The sequence below is a fragment of the Danio rerio genome, chromosome 9 (assembly GCF_049306965.1).
Source record: "Danio rerio strain Tuebingen ecotype United States chromosome 9, GRCz12tu, whole genome shotgun sequence".
Taxonomy (NCBI): Eukaryota; Metazoa; Chordata; class Actinopteri; order Cypriniformes; family Danionidae; genus Danio; species Danio rerio.
In genome coordinates this window covers 4468074-4491825 of record NC_133184.1, presented here as the reverse complement: position 1 = coordinate 4491825, position 23752 = coordinate 4468074, and the positions used below count along the sequence as shown (strand labels likewise).

At 39.1% G+C, this 23752-nt stretch overlaps 1 protein-coding gene across 1 annotated transcript in view; it reads left to right on the top strand.

Moving 5' to 3' along the window:
• Positions 1-12252, top strand: part of kcnj3a (potassium inwardly rectifying channel subfamily J member 3a) — a 34737-nt gene extending 22485 nt beyond the window's left edge. Inside the window, exon 4 of the mRNA XM_002663310.8 lies at positions 9607-12252. Coding sequence (XP_002663356.3) covers positions 9607-10199 — 593 coding nt within the window. The 3' untranslated portion in view covers positions 10200-12252. The remainder of the gene's footprint in view (positions 1-9606) is intronic.
• Positions 12253-23752: the final 11500 nt, after the last annotated feature.

The window sequence follows — 23752 nt, the reverse complement described above, 5'->3', positions numbered from 1 at the left end:
GGTTTCCCCCACAGTTCAAAGACATGTGGTTCAGGTGAATTGGGTAGGCTAAATTGTCCGTAGTGTATGAGTGTGTATGGATGTTTCCCAGAGATGGGTTGCAGCTGGAAGAGCATGCGCTGTGTAAAACATATGCTGGATAAATTGGTGGTTCATTCTGCTGTGAAGCCGAAAATAAAATAAATGAATGAAATGTTTAGATGTTCCTTTCTAATTTGTGATTTAAAGAAAGTATCTTAACATCAGTTTGAGTAATTTTAGTCTTAGTTTATATATTTCCAGGCCTGCCATGCTCAGTAGGACACAGTGATGTATTTATATCATGATTGTATCATAAAAATATATAAATTAATACATAAAATAAAAAATAGAATGGCATCCTGCAGCTCTGCTGAAGTGTGGGTCTGTATATTGTTAAAGGACATTTTTAATGGGACACATTAAGGACAGTCACATTTGAATAATCTCTTGAGAGCTGTTATATTAAGTCAAATGTAGATTCATCAAATGTCAAAGCTTTCACTATTAACAGTAATGTGATTGTCTGGGAATCGAGAGCATGGTAATCAATGCAGGGTTATAAACTGCTATCCTTCTCAGCAACAAAGAAGAAGCTTAAAGCGCCAGAGCAGCACTTCTCAATCCTTGTCCTCATGCCCAACCATGCTGCACATTTCATATGTTGCTCTTTTCCCTTCAGAGGTTCATTCAAATAAATTTAAACGTGCATTTTTTTTTCTTATTTACCACATGTACATTGAGATTACAAGAAACAAGATTATAAATATTTACCTTAAAGTTTTGTAAAAGCCTTTGAAAAGTCATGGAATTTTTGTAGTAGATATGTGTATGAACCCTGAAAGACATACAATTATCAAAACAGTTTGTAGCTCAATGTTGATTATCCCAACTTTTTCCAGCACACAGATCTTTGAATTTGAATTTATTTAATGAATGGGACAGCCCCTTGAGATGAATCATCTCATTTTAGAGGGGGTCCCTAAAAAGTTAATAAATCACACAGAGTACAACACCCCATAACGTACATATACTTAACAAGACAAACAAAACTAGCAGCACACTCCATCTAAAACACTCCTCACAATCTGAAGCCTAAATAAACAATAACAAATAAACAATTTGATATACCAATAAATGATAAAAATTTATTTTAATTTGATCTGGTTGTGAAAGGAAATTAAGAGGTTGTGAACATAGTTTCTTTGGAAGATGTAATATTATTACCTGCAGAATTAGAATCTATGCAACCTATGTAGGCTATGTTGAGGGGGTTATTACAGTGACACCCACCTTACTTAATGGTAATGTATTGGGTACTGTCATATGATGATGGAGTGTTCAGGCTGAGATGACCAATGAAATCACCGTATATTGCTATCCGTTGTTGCAGGAAAGTACTGAGTCCTTAATAATAAGCTATGATTGATGTGGTTTCATTCCACCCATTGATGACTGATGAGGTGCATTATTTGTTAGTGCAATTGTAAACTGAAGAGGTGGTAAATCATGCACAAAGACTGAACCCGTAGTCTGTCTGTGATTCTTAAATAGTTGGTGGCACAACCTGATTTTTCAGGTCACGCTCATAGGTCAGCATGTTTTTTGAACATCATAAACCTAACCCTACAATTAAGTTATACTAAAATCCGAGGGAAATATTAGGTGCCTAGTTACTATGTCAAAGCACCGTACCCTGACATAAAGTGTAAATATTTTGTAACTAAAATCTGACTGGTTGATTGTAATGCTGTTTCAGGGTCAACAGAGATGTTGATCCAGGAACACATTGCAGAGTGGCCGGTTGGTGAGTGCCATGAGTGAGGTGCCATCAGGTGCCACACTTGGAAAAAATCAAAGCAAAACAAAACAAATAAAATGTTTGTTTTTTTTCTTAGGTAGGACATAAAACTTGTCAGCTAGTGTAATGGAGGCCAGCTAGTAAGAGCTGTGCAGGTAAACATCACTCCACTGACCTCTAAAGGAGCTCTAGCGACAAATGCTAGAGGCCATGGTCTTTAGCCTCCTTGGTAGAGCACACGACTCCCATGAGGAAAGTCGCTGGTTCGATACCAGCTCGGAGCGGATTGGGTGGCATAAGACTGGCGGGGTTACATTGGTGCCTTGACCCAGATGGGAATAAGGTTTAAGGGGGGTGAGTGTAACAGAGGCCAGCTAGTGTGTGCTGTGCAGTGCAGGTAAACCTCACTCCTCTACCAGCTCGGAGCGGGTTGGGTGGCATAAGAACGGCGGGGTTACACTACGTCTTTTTACGACATGATTTTTGGAGCATTTACCCTATAAAACATAGAATACCATAAATAATTGTCTGTAATACAATAGTGTCTAAGAATTCTAGATTGCACTTGTGGGATTTATATGCTTTAATGCGTCTTAAAACTGCTTCCTGTGAAATAATTCTTTTTTTTAAATCTCATTAGACTCATTAAGCCAACAATCATTTCAATACATGCAAAGATTTTTTACATTCAGAGACTAGTTCATTCATTTTCTTTTTGGCTTAGTCCCTTTATGAATCTGGGGTTGCCAACTGTAATAATCTAATCTTCCCAAGTCTTAACTGTTTTTGTGGGTAACAACAGAGGGGGCACACACTTATAACACTGCACGCCACAATCTTACACAGCCATAGATATGTTCTTGGAATGAGGTCATGCACTATTCACAAGCTCTGTGACCTTATGTTTGACTCCAAAACACGTATCACAAAGATTGCGACTGTCATCCAGAGGTAGGAGTCGCCATACTCAGGACTGCTATTTTAGAGAAAACTGTTCTTTATTGAATTGTGCGTGTGTGTGTGTGTGTGTGTGTGAGAGTGAGTGGCTGCACCTGTGGATTGCACTTGCCAATTTCATAGCCATTTCATTGGCACTTTGTCATAGAAATCCCTTAATGGGAGACAATCTGAAAGAGAATCACTGTTTAAAAGCAAATTGATTATTTTCTTTTAGGTTTTAGCGATAACATTGTATTAATAAATTATATGTTAATAAATAATATACTTCCCTCTGGCCATGCAACAGCCTATGAGGTATGCTTCTTTGGGGTTTCTCCACACCGCAACTCTGTCATATGTGGGAAAGACAGTGAAGGTGACGTCATCAGAGAATAATGCATGTTTCACATTGCCCAAGACTTCAGTGGAGTGTGTTTACCACTGTTTCTTTGATCCACGAATGTAAAGAATTAAAGTAAAGAGTAAAAGGAAATAAAAGAGGAAGCAAAGAGGCCACAGAAGGAGGCTCATTGTTTATCTACATGTAGATGCATTGTTTAACTGTTTTCTCTCTAATGAAGGGAATGGGAGATGAGACTCTGATTGGTTTAATGCATGTTATGCTCAAAACACACCCATAACGCATTAAGAGAATAAGAACAACCCTCACAGACCTTGCGCCAGCACTAAGACTGTATTTTTCTGTCTTTAAAATAGCAAAAGTGGATTTGGACATGCCCTTAACAGTTTTGTGCCATGTGCTTTAGACTTTTCACTTAGATCAGGGGTCACCAATCTCGGTCCTGGAAGGCTGGTTGTTTCAAGTATACCTAGTAAGACGTTGATTAGCTTGTTCAGGTGTGTTTGATTAGGGTTGGAGCTGAAAACCTGTTGGACACCGGCCCTTGAAGAACAAGTGGTGACCCCTGGCTTAGATCGTTAAAATAGAGCCCATTATGTTTTGTCTATTTTCATTTTTTACAATTATTAACAATCATTTTACTTATATTGTAAAAAATAAATAGCTGATATTGTCCAATATGTGTACGAACATGTATTTCATCATTTACACAGCTTAATAATCATAATTTTATTTGTTTTATGGTAGGCGATGAATGCCACCATGTTTAGTTTAGATGTTTGAATGCATTGTTTAAATATTGTATTTGAACGTCTGTTACCTAAAATAAATGTTATTTGAAAACTAATAAATAGGGATTTAAAAAAGCACAGTGTATCTCTTTCTAAGCTTCAGTGCAACGAAGATTTAAATTTTAGCAGTTGATGACGTGCGTTCTAAATGTTCTAATCACCCTGGTATGATCATATGATTCAGGGACCAGCTAAGGGTGATCACACTGGTGTGATCATACACGTGAAAGGGTTCATATTAATAGCATTGAGGGAAAATTTGTTTATGTGCCTCTACGGTGGCTCTCTAGACAATGAAAAAAGCAAAGTAGGTCTTAAAAGGATCACCAGACATATCTGCTCCGAACTGGCAATAGCACTGGCTCCAAACTAGCACCTGGTTTGTGCTGGTGAAAAAAGGTATTGATCACTTCCTTGGGTGTCTTCTGTCTGCCTAGTGACTGTAGCTTTGTTGCTAAATGGCTAACGTGGATTTTATAGAGAGAATAACCAACACAATCTCATGGCAATTCGTAACTTTTTCATTTAGTGGCTAATTTGTAAGAATTCGTACAATCTTATTCGTACATTTTAGAATGATTTGCTCATCCCCTAATAACGGTTGGGTTTAGGGGTGGGATTAGGTGCCATGCCTCCTTTTTAAAAATCGTACAATTTCGTACGACTGAACTCTTACGAATTCGTACGAATTAGCCACTAAACTGCCAAAACATAAAATACTTACGTTTTCCCGCGAGATCAGGCTGAAATAACCGTTTATGGGCTTTATGAAGGCTGAAAAACAGCATCGATTTGTTTGAAGCCGTGTCTGAGTCCTCTAGATCATTTCAGAGGTGCACCCAGCTCTGTGAGCTCATAAACCCCTCCAGAGACTTAACCTGGAGGATGGAGGCTTTTAGCGGTGCTTCTGACTGAGCCAAGCCCAGTTTGTTTAACTGTTGTCTGTGTCGGCAGGAGAATTTTCCCCCGGGACACCAACAACAGGCTCTACGTCATAATCACGGCCACACAAGAGCAAACGCTCCTGATTAGTTAATGTGGCGTGAATGTCCGCTGAAGTTAAGATTTTTAAACTTGAGCGATTTGCACGAAACATCCTCAATTTGTGCCGTTTTATTCGCGTGAATCGAGTCATTCGTGCTGCATGATGTCTATTCCCGTCTTTGCATTGGCTTAACATTTAAATCACTCGCGCTTTATGAATTCCTCCGCGTCTGGTGTGAACTCAGCATTACAATATGTCATAGACTTTCAGTGTTAGTGTGCAGGTGTTCATGAGCAGTGGTTTTTGTGGCTGCATGGTATTATCATTGTCCTTGTGGGAAGTGTCAACCACATGTCCACTTAGGTGCCGACATGTCCTGTGGTCATTCCAGCACTCACCTGGTGTGTGTGCCATTTAGGTTGAGTTCAGTGGCACACAAGAGAGATGGATGATGCAGGGAAAAGATATTGTCCTTTAACACTTTTGCAACAAACAAGTTTGTTTTGGTGGAAGCTGACATATGTAAATATAGCTGGCTTTGATTCGAGAAGAGACATTAGTTGTTGTAGACATTAAGTCCAGTTCATGTCTATTATTTTTTGTTGTAAAATTATTATTATTTTAATCACATTTTTGCAACATGTGGCCAATTCCTTCAAACATTGACAAAGAACGCGAATTCCACCATCTGATGGAAATAAGGAAAAAAAAAAACTTGAGAGAAACCAGGCTCAGTCAGGGGACAAGTCAAACAAATGAAGAGGCAGAGCTGGGTCCTCATTTATAAAATGTGTGCATGCTCATATTCGATCTTATGCTGTGTTCACACCAGACACGGTACGCATGGATAAATCATGCTATACGCGTGTAAATAGATGTGTGAACATTTTGAGTTTACTCGCTTCATTTGCCCGTCAAATCTGCTACATTCGCGCATCAAATCCGCTTCACAATAGATGCGGATTCGTGTCATGGCCTGGGCTTCTGTCTGCCTGGTGACTCTAGCTTTGTTGCTAAATGGCTAACATGGATTTTATTGAGGGAATAACTGTGCTTTATGAAGGCTGAAAATCGATTAATTTCCAAGTCTGAGTCCACTACATCTTTTCAGAGGTGTACCCAGCTCTGTGAGCCCATAAACTCCTCCAAAAACTGAACCTGGATGTTGGAAGCTTTCAGCGGTTCTTCTGACTAAGCCAAGCCCAGTTTAATCAACTGTTGTCCGGTGTCGGCAGGAGGATTTCCTCCCGGGACACCAACAACAGGCTCTACGTCATATTCACGGCCCAAAAGAGCAAGCTCCTGATTGGTTAATGCGGCATGAATGTCTGCTGAAGTTCTGATTTCTCCAACTCGCGCAAACTTGTGCGAGATCAATCACGCCACAGGATGTCTATTTGCGCCTCTGCATTGACTTAACATGTTAATCCCTCATGCTTGACACTTCTTCCGCATTTGATGTGAACGCAGCATTAGAGTGTGTGTCAGGCCCGTATTGGCTAATCGGGAGGACCGGGAGAATAGTGTCCCTAGCTCCAGAATCTGTTGCTCTCAGCAGTCACACTTTTAAAATTAATTTATTTATTTACTTGACCACAATGTTCTTATTCATTATTTGACTAGCTCTGCTCTTTTTATCTATTTTCTCGCAGCCTCGTGGGCATGATGCAGCCTGCAGGTTAATGATGATATAACTCAGATGAGGGTTAGCACGTTAGGTTACGACGCCACCAACCCGGGTTTGATCCTCGTCTGAGTAATTAATTATTTTCATTTTTATTGTTAACACATATAATACTGTTAGGGTTGTTGAACATTTGAAGTTCTAAAGCAGCTGTTTTCTCAAAAAAAGACGTGATAGTGTAATTAGAAACTGAATTGGAAATTAACTTATTTTAATACAGTCAGTCGTGGGCCGGTCTGAGGCTTGAAACTCCAGGGCTGATAAGGAGTCCCACTCCGGCCCTGGTGTGTGTGTGCACTTAAATTCATAACAACGTTCATATTTGTAAAACACGGAAAATTACTGCAGGCATACACACTGCAGTTGAAGTACTGCAGCTGTTCGAACATCCAGTAAAAGCATCCAATCTTTTACAGGATAAAATTGACCCACTGCGTTGCCCACAACCATAAATAAAAAAGTAATATTTTTTTTTCTATAATGTTCTATATGGAGCCTCTACCCTACTCTGACAAGTTTTTCTTTCTTTGTGCTCTTCAATCTCAAGCAGAGAAAATTGGATATTGGCATGTGCTCTTTCATATGGTAATGATATTAATTAGGGGGCGTTTACAAGGTGGAGATCTGACAGAAGTCAAGATCTTCAAGATCATTTGCTATTTATAAATCTGGAAGAGAGGCATACGCACAGGTTTTTGTCCACACATGGTTTTTAAATGATTTTTGCACAACAATTTAGAATTGAGGTCCCTCTTCAGGGGCCTTGAGCTCAATGAACATGATTCTTAATAGAAGTGCAGGTACCCGTCAGTCAAGGTTATTTCCTGACAATGACGATTTCAATGTTATAAATTACATTTGGTATAAATGACAATGTTCACCTTGGTATATGAGAGAAACAGACAAATCAAGATAAGAAGAAATACACTACTTTTTGCAATTTAGTTTGGATAAGCACAGATTTGCTTTATGCATTAGGTACTGAGAGCATGATGTCATAGCATTACTTTTTTAACTTCTAATTTTAAAACAATCATAAGAATAAACAGAACTGTTTCATAAAGGTTTGAAATATGGCCTTCAAATGACAAATTGCTATCAACGAACAGGTCCATGTTCTTAATTTATGACAAAATTACCATCAAGAGTTAAACCTGAGGTTCCAGTTGTTGTGAATTTCTGTAGTCTGGCTCGCGGCACCAAACTGTTGTGAAATTCTAAGACGAGCCCAAAAAACCAGGGAGAACTTTCGGTTGTCTTCAAAGCAGAATCCTTTAATAAGAAGAACTCAGCATGGCTGTGGCGCATCGAAAGAAACTCTCAATTGGTACAACAGACACTCAGTTTAAGTGAAGTTTATTCATAAACTAATTTCGAGAGGAGCACGTGATTATGATTGAACACGGCTGGTTCTGCATTAGCATGCATGATCCACCAATCAGGCCATTCCTAACCCACTATAAAGAGCCAGGGTTTTTTCACTACAGTCATCTTCGATTTGAAGAATCCCCCCTTCCACCCTACCTCTTCACCTTTCCCTCCATAGGGCGGCATGGTGGCCAAGTGATTAGCACTGTCGCCTCACAGCAAGAACGTCACCGGTTCTAGTCCTTTAACAGGCCGGTGGTCGTTTCTGTGTGTAGTTTGCATGTTCTTCCCGTGCTTGCGTGGGTTTTCCCCGGGTCCTCTGGTTTCCTCCCACATTCCAAAAAACATGCACAACAAGGAAATTGATAAATCTAAAACACATAAATTTTGCACTACAGTTAATATTATTGCTATATTTTCATAGCATTCAATTTTTAGTCATCAGTTTTTATCAAGGGGGAGTTGTCGAGATCTACCTGAGCTCAAGGCTCCCCTCTCGCCCTCCAAACGGGAGGGAGCCCAGAGCTCAAGAACCTTTGAGCTCAGGGCTCTCTCCTGGGACAGCATGCCAAACTTGCTTATAATCAATCATCAGCTAAGTGTGAACTCTTGAAATACATTTGATACATGTTGGTGGGGACAGTCTAAAACAGGGGTGCTCAATCCTGTTCCTGGAGATCTACCCTCCTGCAGATTTCAGTTGCTACCCATATCAAACACCTGAACCAATTAATTAGGACCTGAACACCACTTGATAATAACAGGCAGGTTGTTTGATATCGGTAGCAACTGAAGTCTGCAGGAAGGTAGATCTCCAGGAACAGGATTGAGCACCCCTGGTCTAAAACAAAGCATGCAAATGAAGTGTTGTTGTCAGCAGGGTAACATGCCTTTCCAGGCCCGATCTCATCAGCATTTAACTACCCATTCACCATACATTTTAGCATTAAAACAGTGTGCAAATGATATTCTGGAGACAGAGACGATAGATACAGCAGTGCTGTGAAACTGACAATTTGCATTACTTTGGAGACCATCATGGCTCAGGAAACTAAGACATTTAAGGTCTGTCACACCCTAAAAACAACTTTTCAGTTAAATACAGATAATATAAATTAATATTCCCACACAGTCTTGTGATTTTTAAAGGGTAAAACGTTGAGGTATTATCACATTGCGCAAAGCCTATTTTTTTTCCATTTGTGTCTATGACACATGTAAAAGACTCACCTAATGTGGGTTTCCGGACAGTAAACTGACCATTTTTTAATGCAAGCTGAAGGACAGCGCACCTTCACTTTGCTCTCCCATATTGGTAAAGCCCACGCTGAGGACCGTTATGCAGATGATGCGCACACAGACTGGGGAAAAAACCATGCATCTAATTCATGCATTTAGCATGTAACAGTTGAGAGCACTGGCTGTACCGGTGCTCAAAAACATTCAGGAAATCACAGATATGCTGTTCCGAAATAATATCAGGACTCAAGAGCGCTATATTGTTAGACTGCCCCTCCCGTTCAAATTACACCAGAGTTACTAACCGCTACCGCGTTTTATTCAGAAATTCAGAATGCAGACCTCTACGCTAATTAATAAATCTTTGATTTTGACTACTCTTATTTATTCACATTCCTTTTCTTGTACCTTTGTCCATAGGCATGACTTGTCAAGCGCGGACATCATACACAGAGGACGAGGTGCTTTGGGGCCACAGATTCTTCCCAGTCATCTCTCTAGAGGAGGGCTTCTTTAAAGTGGATTATTCTCAGTTCCATGCCACATTCGAAGTTCCCACACCTCCCTACAGTGCAAAGGAACAGGACGAGGCATTACTCATGTCCTCACCACTCATGGCCCCATCGCTGTGCAACAGCGGAGAAAAGAACAGCTCCCTTGACTGCCTAGAACTACTGGAAGATCCAGAGAGCACCACCAAATTACCAGCCAAAGTTCAGAAGATGACAGGTAGAGATGGGCTTCCCAGGAAGCTCCTGAGAATGAGCTCCACCACATCAGAGATGACATACAGCCTTGGCGAACTGCCTATAAAGCTCCAGCGCATCAGTTCAGTGCCTGGGGTCTTAGAGGAAATGCAGGTTACCAAGACGACTAGGATTTCCAGCGAGGCCATCAGCAAATCAGTTGCGGACTTGCCACCGAAACTACAGAGACTGTCTGGTGGTGGAGGCCGCATGGATGGACACCTGCCGCCCAAACTACGAAAGATGAACTCTGATCGCTTCACATAAACATATTAAGGAAACACACAGACTCATTATACACATTAGTACTAATGAAGTAGGCTAACATGTGTTCCTCTGGTGGACTGGTTTGGATGACACCCACTGTTGCATGGTAAAATATCCCTCTCCCTCTTATGGTATGACCTGCTGTACATATTTATTTGCCAAGGAAATGGTAGCAAATATTTTTTTCCAAGCCATATGATGGACAGTTTCTCCTATGTGACTTATTAGGCATTATTCATTTCACACTGTTATGTTGATTAACGTAATGTTTGTTTCACTGAGCTTATGTTACAGTGCATGTTTAACACATTAGACATAAATATTAATAATTAGATGATTATTTTAAATAGAAAAACTGCTGATGAACACACTAAGCTTTTTATGGCTGTTATTTTTCGTGAAAATGTCAGAAAAGTGACAGTGGTTCAGTGGTTAGCACCAGGGCTTTACATTAACACCCGCCAAATGCGGGTAGATTTTAGCTCTGGTTGGTTTGACAGCTATCTCCAATAGCCACTTTGGCTGGTTAAAAATAATTTTTAAATTGTAGTTTTTCTTAAAAGCAGGGTTCGACAATAAGGATGGCCCAATATTCGTGCAAATGCGACCATAGAAGCGAGAAGCAGCATGACTGACAAATATAATTTTTGTTCGTGCGGGCTAAAGAAAGCCGGTTGAATACTGAATGAGAGGATAATCAATCGCGCCAACAGCTGATGTGATGCGCGCAACTGTTTAAAACACGTGCATGCTCCCGTTTTACCTGAAACAGCCGTGCCTGGAAACGCAAATGGTGTAATCGGTTCTCTTTCAAAGAGACTAGACAAAACGTTATGTTCTTGCACCCACAGTCCTGCTGCTTTCAAGAGCTCCTGGTTAGTCTTTTTTGTAAGCAGCACTGGTTGCTTTCGCTTTAACGATTATTTAAACAGAATACAGGATATTAACTTCCCATTTATGTGTAGTTAACTGGTGTCAACATTTTTTTTTTTTTTTAAGATATGTTTTGTTAAATAAAAAGTATGGTATACAGCTATATTTTGCTTGTTTTGACACATTATTTAAAATTTGTGGCAAAAAAAAAGTTATTTATTTATTTTTAATGTGGTCAGAGATAAATTTGGTAAATCCTTTCAGCTCTGAAAAGTCATGTGAAATAAAAACTAATTGCAAAACAACACTATGAAACCATGACCAGTGTGCTCATGCTCACTGAGCAAGCTCATACACAATAAGTAAAATAAATGAGGAGGCATGTGGACATTCCAAAAAATTTAAATCAAGTCATTTTAGCATGTCAAAGTCATATTTATGCATATAAAATATACTTTCCCAACAACAAAAGTGTGGCTAGTGAAAATGGTGAGTGGCTAGTAATGTTGGATAACTGCTAGCCACTGGCTGGTGATCAAAAAAGTTAATGTCAAGCCCTGGTTAGCACTGTCGCCTCACAGCAAGAAGGTCGCTGGTTAAAGTCCCGGCTGCATCAGCTGGCATTTCTGTATAGAGTTTGCATGTTCCCCCCATGTTTGTGAGGGTTTCCTCCAGGTGCTCCAGTTTACCCCACAGTCCAAAGACAAGCGGTATTGGTGAATTGAGTAAAATAAATTGGCCGTAGTGTATGTGTCTGAATGAGTATGGATGGATGTTTCCCTGTACTAGGTTGCAGCTGGATAGGCATCCGCTGTGTAAAACATATGCTGATTAAGTTGGCGGTTCATTCTGCTGTGGCAACCACTAATGAATAAAGAGACTATGCCTAATGAAAATAAAATTTAAAGTCTCAAAAGAAAAAGGGACATTAGTTTGGTTAAAAGCTGCTATTTGTCACATCATTCTGAAGAGTTTACCCAAAAATTGATTTATATTTCTTTCTCTCAAATGGTTTGAAATTGGTCTTAATCTCATTTTAGGAACACAGGAATGTTTGCAGTATTTCTAAGCTGCACCTCTTAACACTAGAACCACCAGAGGTAGTTGTATACCTAAATTGTAAATGCGGAAATTTTACCCACGCATGAATTCTGTTTAGAAATAAATAAATATATATGGCTTTTGGTTTCATGACAGGGACTTTAAATAGGATGCCTTTGATGTGCTTTAAGGACATTAGGAATCAGTGAAAAGCTCTTTATCAGAATTTTTCGTTATTTCTTTATAGAAATCTGGTGAAGGATCAATGAAATATTAGATTTTAATATCCCTGGACTTAAGTGCACCTTCTGCCTTTATTGAAATGATTTAAAGGAAGGTTAATTTAATGCCTTCACTGCCATTACTTTCACATTTAAAATGTAATGTTGCTCATCTGTGCAGTCAGTGAAGCATAAGCTTTGATTGGCTGATCCTTTAAAGTAATGAGGTGGTGTCCTGTTAATGCACACCCAGTGAGCACCTCTCTTCCAGCAGATTGTTTTGCCTCAATTACCATGGGAATCTCTGTACTTTTTCCTATTAGCCACAGCGTTGTTGAAAAAAGCACAGACCTGAGCACTTAGAAATAACCACTGCTGTATGAGACGATGACATGTATTTATTTTATTCAGTTTCATTGTCAGTGAACAAAAGCAAGAGAAGGAAGGCTGTCAGTGTTGCCAGATGGGAAATGTCAGAACCTGAACGTATGAACAATGAAAGTACCAGAACCTAAAAATTATCTTATTTTTAGAAAAACGGAGAGTATACAGCCATTATCCAGACAAATAGTGTTTCGAAATGACATGCAAATTACTACAATACCTTAAAAAACAACAACTAGGTGTACCTTACTGGGAAGGTTTAAATCCAACCTCCTAGTCCCCATTATCGGATACCTGCCTGTTGGCAGATGTTGAGGGATTCATTTAGAAGTAAAATGTCGTCATGGACTGCAACATAGTGCTGGTTGGCTTGAAAGCAATGCACCCTCCTAAATTTTTAACACACAGGTGTACACGAACCCATTCAGAGTTTCTGTAATGAGCCAATTCGTGGCTTTGTTTCGATGAAAAAACTACTTTTACATGACACGTTTAAATAGGAAAAAAGGAGAACATCAAAAAACAAACTCTCCCATCCTTCTCTTTTTTTTCGTTAAAGACTGACCTCAACCTAGGCATGGGCCGGTATAAGTTTCTCATGGTATTATAACCTTGGATAAAAGCATCACCGTTTCACGGTATTGTGATTACTGCTCTAAAATATGTTCTTTTTAATTGTCTGGGTAAAAAAACAATAACTTTTATCACTTTGAACATGATGTCTGCGTCCAAAATTGCTTCATATGACATAGTATGCTAAAAACTGTATGCAAGAAAAGTAGTATGTCCGAATTCATACAATTTGAAAAACAGTATGTAAAAAGGATGACCTACTACTTCCTGCAAGATTTAGAAGTGATGAACGCTACGCTATGCCATGATGCACCGTGAAACAATTCATAAATGGAAGTGAAGCAGGTATGTCATGTGATGACAAAATGGCATCCATAGTGCATCCAAGCTCCATACTACTCACATTCATACTGTCCCTGCTGAAAAATCCAGCTTAAACCAGCCTAGGTTGGCTGGTTTTAGCTAGTCGACCAGCCTGGTTTTAGAGGGGTTTTGGCCATTTCCAGGCTGGTTTCCAGCCATTTCCAGCCTGGTCTTAGCTGGTCAGGCTAGTAAATGACCAGCTAAATCCAGCTAAAACCAGCTTGACCAGCCTGGTTTAAGCTGGACATAGCTGGTTTTGGCTGGACTCCCAGCCTGGCTAGGCTAGTCAAGCTGGTTTTAGCTGGTCATCTCCCAGCCTGACCAGCTAAGACCAGGCTGGAAATGACTGGAAACCAGCCTGGAAATGGCCAAAAACCAGCTAAAACCAGCCAACCAGCCTAGCCTGGTTTAAGCTGGACTTTTCAGTAGGGGTGTAGAACATACTTTTCTATCGGTCAAGTAGTAAATTTAAATGCAATACCTACTGAGTAGTAGGGGATTTTAGAAGCAGCCAACGTATTTTACTTTAAGAAACGTTCAAAGTATTTTGGATCAGTAAACACGTTAATGTGGCTTAATAAATCAAATGTATCTCGTTGACTTCTGCTGTCTTCATTAGTTTCAAAAAGACAGATTTCTTTAGAGTTTAAAATGGCATGATCAGATATCTTTTCTGCTGGAGATACTGTTGTCCTAAAAAAAAAAAAAAAAAAAAAAATATATATATATATATATATATATATATATATATATATATATATATATATATATATATATATATATATATATATATATATTTTTTTTTTTTTTTTTTTTTTTTTTACATATACATATACCTTAGGAATGGAACATTTTGAAGATTTAAAACCTTCACTTTTCCAAACTACGGTAAACCTTGAATACGGTTATCGTCCCATACCTACCTGAAAACCTAAAAACTACTGACCTAAGCACGGACGCGCCTGGCAGGAATGTTTACTCATGAGAGAGCCATTGTCCATGTTGATTGGATGAGAAGATGTAACGTAAGATGAGATAGAAAATGATGGAGCTAGATCAATAAGTATAGAAGTCCTAAAGCTACGGTCACACTAGAGTTTGTGTGTGTGAAATTCTGTCGTGCGCCGCTGCGACAAGGGGTGGGAATAAACTAGCATTAAAATATAACAGGACACCACCTCATTACTTTAAAGGATCAGCCAATCAAAGCTTATGCTTCACTGACTGCACAGATGAGCAACATTACATTTTAAATGTGAAAGTAATGGCAGTGAAGGCATTAAATTAACCTTCCTTTAGGCATTAAAAAAGTCAGAATTTGCTCCATGTTTTAGATTTTTGTCCAGAGAGGTCATGTTTTGATCCTTGGTTGGTCTCACGCAGTCAAGTGATGCGTTTTCGCAGGTCAGAGTTCACCAAGCTTGAACTTTGCACCGCAGCAACCAGCGAAACTTAACGCATGACCCTGCGTTTCCGGTCTGACACATTCGTGTGCGTATGAATGGAAGTCTATGGGAGGAAAAGCCCAGTGTGACCGCAGCTTAAGACAGGGGTGGCCAACCTTGTTCCTGGAGAGCCATCTTCCTGCAGATTTCAGTTGCTACCCATATCAAACACACCTGAACCAATTAATTAGGACCTGAACACCACGTGATAATTACAGGTAGGTGTCTTTGATATGGGTTGCAACTGAAATCTGCAGGAAGGTGGCTCTCCAGGAACAAGGTTGGCCACCCCTGCCCTAAGATTACAATGAAATTCATTTTAATAGCAAAAAAATTCTGAAATTATCAGAATTTTTTTTTTCATTATTGATCAAACATCATACAGAAGTCGAAATCATTGTACAAATACGATAATTATTGTACATCTGGCAAAGCTGGAGGCTGTAACCAATCCCTATTTACATGCTGTCTATGAAACTAGTCAGTCACTCCTTAATAAAGAATTGATTAATACTTATTAATTATATTTCTTTAGCAAAAAAAAAACTTTCATATGAAAACCCTAATTCAGCTTACCACTGTACACATATTTTCCGACTTTACCTTACCCCGGATGCCAGAGAAGATAGTTTCAGCAAATAATGTTCTTTCATCAAATGCATCTTGCTAGTTAATCTCACAGTTTTGTTCAAATAAACTTGTGAAAATTTACCAGTGAAAAACACCAATTCTGCCTTTTCTCGATAGTAGGTGATAATTTTCTGAATAGAAGCGCCACTTTCTAACAATAAGCCAGGTGCGTTCCTGTCAAATGTGTTAGGAGTCATTACAGCACTGTCAAATAAAATAGAGCTGTGCTCTGACATAGACATGAGCCCGCAGATAATCACAAAAAACAACCTTCTCTTTAATCATCTCTTACTTGGAGAATTGACAATGGATTGTGGAGAGGAGTCATGTAGCAATAATTGGAGTATTGGTGTTTTCTTAAATTCATAAAGCAAGTCAAAAGGGATCATTTCACTTATACACGTCACTTACGTACTTCTACTACATCTACTTTGTCATCTGTGTCAGTAGTACTTAGAAATACAATGGCACATCATCCCTATTAGATTTTATCGCTTTGAATCACTTCTCACCACTCGCATCTTGTGTAGACACAGAGGCTGCGTCCGAAACTGCATACTTCCTTACTATACAGTATGCTAAAATCAGTATGCGAGCCGAGTAGTATGTCCGAATTCATAGAATTCGAAAAACAGTATGCGAGAAGTACCCAGATGACTTACTACTTCCGGCAAGATTCCGGAGTGCGCATCCCATGCACGCTGCGCTATCCCAGGATGCCCTGAGAGCGAATTCATGAATGGGAGTAAATCGACGCAAATGACGCAGGTAAGTCACGTGACTAAGTCAAAATGGCGGATGTAGTATGTCCGAATTCCATTCATACTTTTCACATTCATACTGTATAGAACGTACTTTTCTAACGGCCGAGTAGTACGTTTAAATTCAATTGCAGTACTTACTGAGTAGTAGCCGTAGTAGTAGTAGGATCCTGTTCTCTATGCAATTTGATGAAACAACACACAGCTGTGTCGCACACTATGCAATTTTGCACTATGTATTTATGCATTTACACACTCAATAGCTTAGTATATGAATGTAGTGAAGTCCCAAATGGAACACTAACTTTTTTTTTACTAAGCGGAAATTTAAACCATTTTCCAGATGACAACTGACAGTTGCCAAATTAGAAAAATAAATGACCAAGCTATCAAATAATACCATGAGTGTAACCACATTCACCATTGAGAGGCAGTATAATCAGGACAATTATGCTTTGAAAATCCAAAATAAATAAAGTAATCCAACATCAGTATCTACATCAGTATTTTCTACATCTTCATTTAAGTACACTTTTTATTTCATTTTATCCTTGAAAAAAAAGCAGGTTAGTGTTATTGTTAGTGTGATTGGTAACCATAATGTGTTTTCTGCAATGTTAGAGTAAATTTAATTACTAAATTATTATAAACTTTTATCACACACTTTAAATAAGACACAAATGCAAAATTGAAATTAGATAATACATTGCTGCCAATAAATTATAGGTCTATATTATGCATGTATAAGGTAATTACAATATTTTAAGTTATTAATGACTACAACTAATATATATATATATATATATATATATATATATATATATATATATATATATATATATATATATATATATTTGTGTGTGTGTGTGTGTGTGTGTGTGTGTTTGTGCGCGTGTGTTATTTGGCAAAATTGACTTGAGTAGACACATTAAAATAAACATTCTATGTAAACAGACTTTTCTCTAAAAAAATAAACTTTTTGTTTGTGGAATATGTGTGTTTTAATGAATCTGTGCTTTACAGGTTCAATCAGATAGTCTTTCACAATTAAAAAGACGCTCGCTTTCGCCACCTACTGGCGTAACGGTGTAAATTACATTATAAACTCCGGTAAAATGAATCAGTCAGAGAAAAGATTCGATTCATTGAGATGACTCGTTTCACGTCGCCGATCCGAATGCACAGTCACCAACCGTCTTTTGAAGGTAAAGTACTTTTCTTAAGTTATGTTATCACTAAAGTGCGCTAATTACTGTTTTGTTTTACCGTTAAATTAGTAAATTGCTTTGTAACACCAAAACAAATCCTTATTTTACTTTTAAAGTCGAGATCACATTAATACATTGCTAACGTAACGTACTAACGCAGCTTATGGGTCCTTTATGGAGCTCTCTTCTAATGAGCTGGTTATTTAAATCAGGTGTGGTACATAGACATGCCAAAAAAGCAGTCAAGGGGACTACAAAGACCAGGATTGAACCGCTGGTATAGGGGATAATCTTCCCATTTCTGATAATCTAACAATGGCAGACTGTACAATAAACCCCTGGAAAAAAGGCGGACTGTACAATCTGCTCAGGATGCTAATATGCTAATACGGCAGTGTTTGTCAACATCATAGAAAGTGCAGACAATTTATGGCTATGGTGATGGCTCTTGTAAAAAAAACATTTTTAATCTCAATGTGCTGGTAAAATAAAGGCTATAATATTAATAATAATGGATTTTTATCATTGTATGTCCACACTGCAAAAACTTGCCTTTCTTACCTAGAGGTTTTGACTTCTTTCTAGTCCAATTTAAATCAAGAAGCATTTTCTACACAAGTGCATTTTGTTTTGTTATGTGTCAAAACTGTGTGATTTTCTTCTTAAACAAGCAAAATAATCTGCCAACAGACTAAGAACAAAAAAAAAAGTGTTGCCGATGTAAAATAAGATTATTTTGCTTAACCAATTGGCAGATTATTACGCTTGTTTTATATATATAAAAAAAAAAACACTTAATTTTGGCATATTATTTCTTAGATTAAGACTATAAATTTTGGTTGTCTAGAGTGCTTCTTGATTTAAGAAAATATAGATATTCAGACAAAAACAAATGTAATTAAGAAAAGCATTTTTTGCAGTGCACACTATAATAGGTTCAGATGAACTGCTGTCTGTTTAAAAAGATTATCCACTGAATATAACAGTCAAACTTAGTTCATTTTCCAGGCAAGGCTGAGTGCTACTGATAAAGACTGAAAAACATTTGCCTGCTAATTTGTAGAAGAGTTGTGCCACCTAGTGGTCAGAGGCTGCAAACACATTACTAGCGGCAGCAGAACCTGCTGTGGCAAAATTACCCCTGATTGAGAAGCATCTGTATTTAATAAGTAATCCTAGTCTTTCCTTATCACCTTATTCTCCGTCGACGAGAGGGCGCTGCCATTTGAATCATTTTGGCTTGAGACTGGAGATGGTTACAACTATGGAGCAGATACCAGATTATCACAGTAAATACTGCAGCATTAAACAAAGTTAGCAATGTTGGTTGCAGAATAGGTTTTGTTTTGGGTAAACATTTGACAGAAGGCAGGAAGAGGTTTAAAACTAATGAGGGAAATTAATTAATGTACAATAAATTAATGTATCTTGATGTGTTTTAAAATGTGTTCCTTAATCGCTTTCATATTACGTTTAGTCTTATGCTGTGTTCACACCAGACGCGGAACGCGCGGATAAATCACGCTATTCGTGCATAAATAGTCGCGTGAACATTTGAGGTTACCCGTATTCATTCGCGCGTCAAACCCCGCTTCATTCGCGTGTCAAATTCACTTCAGAACAGACGCGGATTCGCGTGATGGGCAGAACTTCTGTCTGCCCCATGACTCTAGCTTCATAGCTAAAGGGCTAACATGGGTTTTATGAAGAAAATAACAGTGTTTATGTGCTTTATGAAGGATGATAAACAGCGTTGATACGTTTAGAGTCGAGTCTGAGTCCACTACATCCTTTCAGAGGTGCATCCAGCTCTTTAAGCTCATAGACTCCTCCAGAAACTGAACCTGGCTGATGGAGGTTTTCAGCGGTGCTTCTGACTGAGCCCAGCCCAGTTTGATGAACTTCTTGTCGGTGTCTGCTGGGGGATTTCCCCTGGGACACCGACAACAGGCGATACGTCACAATCACGCCCCACAAGAGCAAGCTCCTGATAGGTTAACGTGGCGCGAATGTCTGCTGAAGTTCAGATTTTTGAACGCGAGTGATTCGCGCGAAACGCGCATTAAGAGCGTTAAACGTGCAAAACGCTCAATTCGCGCCACGCCATTTGCGCCATGCGCATCGCGCAATTGTCGTCATTCGCGCCGCAGGATGTCTATTCGCGAGTTTGCATTGACTTAACATCTAAATCACTCGCGCTTAATGCGCGTGCCGCGTCTGGTGTGAACGCAGCATTAGAATCCAATCATTGCTTGATGCAGGACGGCAGTCATTAAGAACTTTGGGTGTTAAAATTTAAGTCACATGAAGGTAAGATTGGGAACCACTGCTAAAGTATGTCATTCACCCGTCTTCACATACAATCCTTTTGTTGCTAGCAGTGTGATTTGTCAGCTATTCCTTTCACAAGAGCTTTATTCAGAATTTCAGCAAAAAACACCTCTGAATGTCCAATGCTAAATTTAGAGCGTTGGCTTTAGTCACCAATCATGCCTGTTTTCTTGACCTACTGCTGAGTGGAACTTCCATGGATTATAATTATATATTTTTTTATTCAATCTGTTATAGTGTTCCAAATAATATCCTTCACTTTTCCACCTCTGTATTCCCCAGTGATGCTGAGTTTTCCATATTGCATCTGCTGAATGCGGTGAAAGTCTGCAGAATTGCAATTTCATGACAAAGGTTGCATCAAAGTAGTCTCAGTAATTTTTCTCTTTTTGCGTTTGCATTTCATATTTAGGATTGCTCCAAGCATCTCTTAGTGTCAGTGAAAGCTCTGAAAGTAGTTTCCATTCAGCCCCAAAACTGAATGATTCACTCCATTAGAAGCCCAGGTGCTTGGCTCAAGTCTCAACGTGAAGGAGAGCAGGCAGATGTCTGGCACTTTCCCTAAAGCTTTTTATGCTTTTGTTTCTTGCTGTCCTGTAGCCTGATTTACTCTGTAAAATGTGAAACAATCAAAATTCTATTATTTAGTAACAATAATAATAATAATATACATTTTCTAAATTTGTATGCAAATTGTCTTCTTTGTTTCCTGTTTGACATGGTCACTTTATTAGGTACACCTGTCCAACTGCTCAACGCAAATTCCTAATCAGCCAATTACATAAGCTGCGTCCCAAATCGCATACTTATGCACTATTCTACGCCATTTTGTAGTATAAATAGTGTAAGTAGTGTGTTCACACTGAAAACTCTAAAAATAATAAGTGCACTTTAATTACCCGGATGATGCCCTCATTCAGCCGCTTAAATGAAGTGTGTAATGATGGACACTTCACGCACTCAACGACCGCAGGTTTGCTTACGTAGGGGAAAGGGCGGAGCTATCGGACGCACATGTTGAATAACTTTATTTATTTTGAATGGTGAAAGCAAAATTCTCCTACGAGAGTGATTATAGCGCCTCCCGATGGTGAATGCGGCAATACTCACGGCAGGTATTATCTGATAATTCGGTCGTTTATTTCACTGATTTGGCAACCGTCAAACGTCATCAGGGAAACGGTTTGAATTTCCGCTTAGTAAAAACACATTAGTGTGCCATTTGGGACAACACTACATACATATACTATCCTGTTGAGTGTGTAAGTGCATAAGTACATAGTGGATGAGTGTATAGTGTGCCATTTGGGACGCAGCTATTGTAGCAGCTCAATGCATTTAGGCATGTAGACTTTGTTCAAGACGATCTGCTGCAGTTCAAACAGAGCATCAGAAGGAGGAAGAAAGGTGATTATGGTGATTTAGAATGTGGCATGCTTGGGTGCAAATGCTTTGATGATGCCAGAGGTCAGAGGAGAATGGTCAGGCTAATTCCAGCAGATAGAAAGGCAACAGTAACTCAAATAACTACTCGTTACAACTGAGGTATGCAGAAGAGCATCTCTGAACACACAACATGTTGACCCCTGAGGCGAATGGGCTACGGCAGCAGAAGACCACATCGGGTGCCAATCCTCTCAGCTAAGAACAGGAAACTGAGGCTACAATTCACACAGGCTCACCAAAATTGGACAATAGAAGATTGCAAAAAAAAGTTGCCTGGTCTGATGAGTCTTGATTTCTGCTGCAACATTTAGATGGTAGGTTCAAAATTTGGCATCAACAACATGAAAGCATGGCTTCATCCTGCCTTGTATCAATGGTTCAGGCTGGTGGTGGTGGTGTAATGGCGTGGGGGATACTTTCTTTGCACACTTTGGGCCCATTAGTACCAATTTAGCATTGTATCAATGCCACAGCCTACTTAAGTATTGTTGCTGACCATGTCCATACCTTTATGCCCACAGTGTACCCGTCTTCTGATGGGTACTTCCATCAGGATAACGCACAATGTCATAAGGTGTGAATCATCTCAGACTGGTTTCTTTAACATGACAATGAGTTCTCTGTACTTAAATGCCCTCCACAGTCACCAGAACTCAATCCAAACCTTTGGGATGTGGTGGAATGAGAGATTTGGATCATGGATGTGCAGCCGACAAATCTGCAGCAACTGTGTGATGCTATCATGTCCATATGGACCAAAATTGCTAAGGAATGTTTCCAGTACCTTGTTGAATCTATGCCATGAGGTATTAAGGCAGTTCTGAAGGCAAAAAGGGGTCCAACCTGGCACTACAATGGTGTACCTAATAAAGTGGCCGGTGAGTGTAACTCGACCCTTGCCATCCAGTCGGTCCCAAACTAGCAAGCACAGAGAGACTGTAGGGTTCTGCAGGCTACATCACCTCCAGGTTGGATTAAAATTTTACTAAACTGCACTTGTGCTTTGTTTATTGATTTTATTTATGGGTGACTGAGAGCTCATTACATAATTATAATCTTCGCTTAATCTTCACTTAAAAGTTCGCCCTTATTTCTCTACATTACATTCTATTGGCGCTTTCCTCTCCCTTGCTTCCTTTCATCTTTCCCTTTATCTGTATTTTCTCTTCATCCTGTCCCTTGTGAGAGCACCACTGTGTGGTCACTCTGACGTACATGTCATTAGTCAGAGTTAGGCTACAGAGACATGAGGGAATATTTGATTCACAGCAGCTGCCCTCTTCACCGTGGAGTGTACAGATGGAGGTGCACCTGCGTCCCTCATTTCACTCTTCGCACATACATACGCACACGCTCCAACGTCCTGTATGCATTTTGTATGTGTGTGTGTGTGTGTATGCACAAACTCACAAACACATGACCTCAAGAACATACACTTGTAAAGAAGCCTGACATGTTTTTATCATGTTACCAGTATGTTACTTTTTCCATCTTTATGTATTGTATGGGCTAATGTATATTGCGAGAACCCTTTCAAAGGTTGATAATAATTTAGATTGACAATACAACGTTGGCCATCGATGTATTGTTATCAGCAACTACACTCTAAAAATGGTGAAAATTCCTTACATTAAATAACAATTTGTAAATGGCAACAAATCTTGCCAGAAATATGACCCAGTAACAGGCAAAACATCTTGTATATCAGCTTGTTATCCAGAGCTAAACTGACAGCTCTCTGACCGACTGGCCTTCATTATCAGCTGTGGTTTATGATATGTGTATAATCTGCATCAAATGGTGATTTTGAGGTCAGATTTCAAGCATCTGTAAAACTGCATTTTTTCATCCTAAAAGTGTTGATAAACTTCGACATATGCTATCAATGTGTAATGCGTAAAAGCTTATTCATACTTTCATGGTCTCTCGGTTAGACTATATATGTATGGAATGTATATGTAAAGAGTGTATCATGTATGTGTATGGAGTGTATCATGTCAGGAAAATATATGTAAAGAGTGTGTCATGTATAGAATGTATATGTAAAGAATGTATCATGTATGTGTATGGATAGTAGCATGTCTAGAATGTAGATGCATTGTGTGCGTATGAAACGTATCAGAGTGTATTGTGCATGGATACCAACACCTTCCAGTAGCTCAGTGGTTAAGTGCTTCACCTTTCATGCAATGAGACCCGGGTTCTATTCCAGGCACTGACAGGATGGTATCATATGTAAAGAGTGTAACATGTATGGAATATATATGTAAATGGAAT